The 4,458-nt window shown below is 40.3% G+C and overlaps 1 protein-coding gene across 1 annotated transcript in view; it reads right to left on the bottom strand.

The window, feature by feature from the left end:
- The window catches only part of FAM175A (family with sequence similarity 175, member A), an 18,878-nt gene extending 14,514 nt beyond the window's left edge, over positions 1-4,364 (bottom strand). Inside the window, exons 1-2 of the mRNA XM_008568796.1 lie at positions 4,278-4,364; positions 1,780-1,870 (exon numbers count right to left, since the gene is read on the bottom strand). Of these exons, the coding sequence (XP_008567018.1) occupies positions 1,780-1,870; positions 4,278-4,364 (178 nt within the window). The remainder of the gene's footprint in view (positions 1-1,779; positions 1,871-4,277) is intronic.
- Between the last annotated feature and the right edge of the window lie 94 nt (positions 4,365-4,458).

Below are 4,458 nucleotides of genomic sequence, written 5' to 3'. Positions count from 1 at the left end.
GCCGGCCCGTGGCTCACTTGGGAGAGTGTGGTGCTGATAACACCAAGGCCACGGGTTTGGGTCCCATATAGGGATGTCCGGTTAGCTCACTGGCTGAGCGTGATGCTGACAACACCAAGCCAAGGGGTAAAATCCCCTTACCGGTCATCTTTTAAAAAAAAAAAAAAAAAAAAAAAGTACATAATACAACATTTTAAAATAAGTTAACTTAAAGTTTAGGACTGCCCCTAGCACAATGTAGTTACTCAATAAATGCCTGCTTAACTAAATTAAACCCCTTAAAATATGTTAGATAATTTGGGGGGCTTGCTAATTTCTTTTTATTTTATTTTATTTTATTTTTTTGTCTTTTTCCGTGTCCGGCAACGGATTGCAACCCTCAGTGTTGCCCCCATACCGGACCGAGACCGGCAACGGGATTGCAACCCTCGGTGTTGCTCCCGCGCCTCGCTCAGCCAGTGAGCGGGAACCGGTCTGTATGTGGGATCCCAAAAGGAGAAAATAAAAAAAATAAAAAAATAAATGTACATTTATATTTGTATTTTTTTTTTTTTTAAAGATGACTGGTAAGGGGATCTTAACCCTTGACTTGGTGTTGTCAGCACCACGCTCTCCCAAGTGAGCAACTAGTCATCCCTATATGGGATTCGAACCCGTGGCCTTGGTGTTATCAGCACCGCACTCTCCCGAGTGAGCCACGGGCCGGCCCTATATTTGTATTTTATGTGTATTGTAAATGAATTAAAAAACCCCCATGAAACTAACAGTGGTTGCCAATGAGGAGACTTATGAGAGTTTATTTTTTAAATTTTCTATTATATATACTTTTATTCTTAACCTTTTAAAATGGCAAACAAAAAATGACATATAGTATGAGTATAAACTGATATAATCTTTCCAGAAAGCAATTTGCTAATGCAGATCAAAAACCTTAAAAATGTTCATACTCGTGAAATAGTAATGCTCTATCTAGGAATCTACAATAGATAAAGCCAAATATTTATGTACAAGGATTTTCACTGTAGGTTAATTTATGATAATAAAAAACTATAAACAGCTGATTATAAATTATTTAAAGGACTGCTTAAATCTCAGTAAGGTCATAAAGTGGAATACAATGCAGTTATGAAAAATGATATTGTGGAGGATTATTTAACATGGGAAAATGGTCATAATAAAAGTATGTCTTGATGCCAGATTTTTATAAGGTACACCACCTATTTTGTTAAAAAATATACATATGCTAAGAAAAAACTTTATATGTTAGTAAATCAGAATACTCCCTAAATATTTTAAAGCTCCCCCTCTTTTTTTTCCTGAAAGAACAGCTGCCATCAGCTCTGTTTTCACTACCCACTCCTTAAACCCTTTGCAATCTGGTATTTTCCTCATTACACTCCAGATATTACTGAAGGTTTTCAGTAATCTAATGATCTAATCAGTGAGTTTTTTCAGTTCTCATCTTCCAATTTTTCTGCACCATTTAACATTTTTGTAGAAACTATTTTATCTTTTTCCTTGGTCTTTCTTTTGCTGGACCATCTTCCTGCCAGGAGCTGTTTCCCTGCAGTAATCTTATCTGCTTCCTACGTCTCACACTGTTTCTTGCTTTAAATCAGTACATGGCCATAATTTTAATTGAGGAATGAGTGCGATATATTCTTTTAGATCCTTTTAAAGATGCGTATGTATTTTTTAACAATTTAAAAACAGTAATTTATGCTGGTCTCTTTCCACATAAATTATCAAAAATAGGAGACACAGAGATAAGTGACTCACCAATTGTATAAACAACTTCAACATCATCCATTTGGGAATCAGTAATGCTATTCTTGGCTTCACCTTTCATTTCCCCAAGGAGAAAACCTTCCTAAAAGGATAAAAATAAAAAGCAGTATATGGAATACACTGATAGAATTACTGTTCAGTCACTTAACTAACCAATACTTTCTGAGTATTTTACAATGTACATTACCAGCTGGAGGATACATGAAAGATCTGAGGTTCTTCCAGTTTACTTGGGAACATGAACAGTTAAATAAAAAATGAGTGGAAGAGATTGTAAATACCAGCGTGGTTTTAAAAAGGAGAAAGATTAACATGTCCTGACATAATTGGAGAAGACCCTGTGAAGATGAGAATACAGCTGACTTTAAAGGGCTGGGCATCATTTGTGTAGGCAGAGTATAGCACTTAGCACATTTGGAAGCATAAACGACTTAAAGACAAATGAACACACAATGTTTTGAGGAAAGAGTAGAGCAGTCTGCCTTGGAACAGAAGGCTCCTCCTATCTGTGAGTACTAAATCAAAGACAAATAGGATAGAGCCAATAACGGAACATTCTGAATGACTAGCCACGGAGTGTACATTTAAAAGCACGTGTTTCTGGGAGTCAGTGGAGCTTCTAAACTATGTAAATGACACAATGATCAGTGTTTTCAGATTAAAAATTGTGCAAAATATGAAAGATTAAAGATTTAGAATTCAATTTCAGAATCTGCTTTTTAATAGGGGTGCTGTGAGCCCAATTCTTTTAAAAATACAAGTATTTTGCCACAGCAGTGATGATTTCTTTGAATTTTGGAGAATGCAGTTATTTCTCTAGGTACATTTAAGACCCAATGTGCTTGACAGGCAATGCCTCTTTGTGATTAGTTAATATTGTTCCCCCCACTCCCTTTTCATTAAGGAGAAAGAGCAGGAATATTTCCACAGTGTGAGTCTTTACTGGAATCAAGGGAGAAAAATACAGAACGTACACTATTTCTTCATTTTGATACTCTCAAAGACAAACCATGAGAAAGAAAGGGGGGGGGGGGACACAATGCAAGGGCAACTATACCAAAACCACCCTTTTAAGGACTTTAGGAAAAAGGTCTCAGAAAGAGGGACCTTTCTAATACTAAGGTACTTTCCAAGGAATAATTCTTTAAGCTCCAGAGTACTTAAGGACCCGTTCTGTTTATATTTACACTAAAGACATTCCAAAATAATTTCTGCAGCTACACACACAGTTAAAATTGCCATATATTTGCTCCTTGCCAGGTATTAGCTTGTAAAGTTATTTTAAATTGTATACATAAAATATACTAATCCCAACCTTTATTAGGATTGTGCTAAAAAGCAATTTTGAATAAGACAAACCTTATATTTTAAAACGAAGGGCAAACATTTAGCAGCAATTACTAGGCATTGTTCAGTATGGTATTCTCTAAACTATATTAGCATAGTAGGGAGGTGTATTTTAGATGCTTGTAATTTCTTTCAGCAAGTTACTAAGCACTCACTACATAACACTCCCCACGCTCAAAGTTTTAGTGTTTATTTCATAAAAATAAGAGTTTTAGGGGCCGGCCCGTGGCTCACTCGGGAGAGTGCGGTGCTGATAACACCAAGGCCACGGGTTCGGATCCCATATAGGGATGGCCGGTTCGCTCACTGGCTGAGCGTGGTGCTGACAACACCAAGTCAAGGGTTAAGATCCCCTTACCGGTCATCTTTTAGAAAAAAAAAAAAAAAGTTTTAGAAAATAGGCACTGTATTTAAAAAAACTACTTAACTTCTTAGCTTCATCCAGAGGTTCTGAACCGAGGCAATAGAATAAACGTTTAAATGAGGGTATATTTAATGTTTGAATTTTAACTGTAAGTATCAGAAAAGGGACTAGCTGAGGCCTTACATTTTTAACAAATTTTATACCAATGCAAACTAAACTCAGGTATCTTATATACCAAATGAAGCTTTTTCACCCACCAAGATCTGCCAAAGAATAGCCACTGGATGCAGCATGTTTTTACTCCCTTACCATCCCACCATTTCGAAAAACATGCACAGGCACTGCTCTGCGTGAAAAAGCCCACAGTCGTCTTTGCAAGAGATGCTTATAGTCAGGATAAACGGAGTTAGCCGGCGACCTCCCTAGACGCAGCGGGATTGGACAGGACACTAAGCGAGGCTTCCATCCTTTCATGCCGAAGTTGGACCAGAAAAGGGGGCACCGATAAAAGGCGACTGGGGGCGTGTGGGACACTCGGGCCGGGTAAAGGAAATAAACAGAAGCTGGAAGACGGAGGGCTCATCCCGGGAAAGACTTTCGTGGGCAGGAGACACCTCAAGGACAGCTCAGGAGCGGAGAAGGCAGAACCGCGAGGGCAGAGGAGGCGCAACGGCGTCGGAGGAGCCGGCTGGCAGAAATCCGGGCAACGGCAGCGAGGAGAGGCCGGGCGCGGGGCCCTTCCGAGGGACGCCGGATCCCGCCCCGCCCCTCGGCTCACCATGTCCGAGTCCGTGTTGAGGTGCTGGAAGGAGAGCGCGCCGAGCACAAAGCCCGAGAGTACCGCCGACGTACTCTCGCCCTCCATCCTCTACCGCTGAGCGGCCGCCTCAGCCACAGCGATGAGCGAGGTGACGAAGCCCGGGGCCGGAACCTGACGAGGCGCAGCGGCGGGCCGGGGC

Source organism: Galeopterus variegatus, unplaced genomic scaffold, assembly GCF_000696425.1.
Source record: "Galeopterus variegatus unplaced genomic scaffold, G_variegatus-3.0.2 Scaffold443, whole genome shotgun sequence".
NCBI lineage: Eukaryota > Metazoa > Chordata > Mammalia > Dermoptera > Cynocephalidae > Galeopterus > Galeopterus variegatus.
Note: the sequence above shows the minus strand (reverse complement) of the source record. Positions and strands in the feature narration are given on the sequence as shown.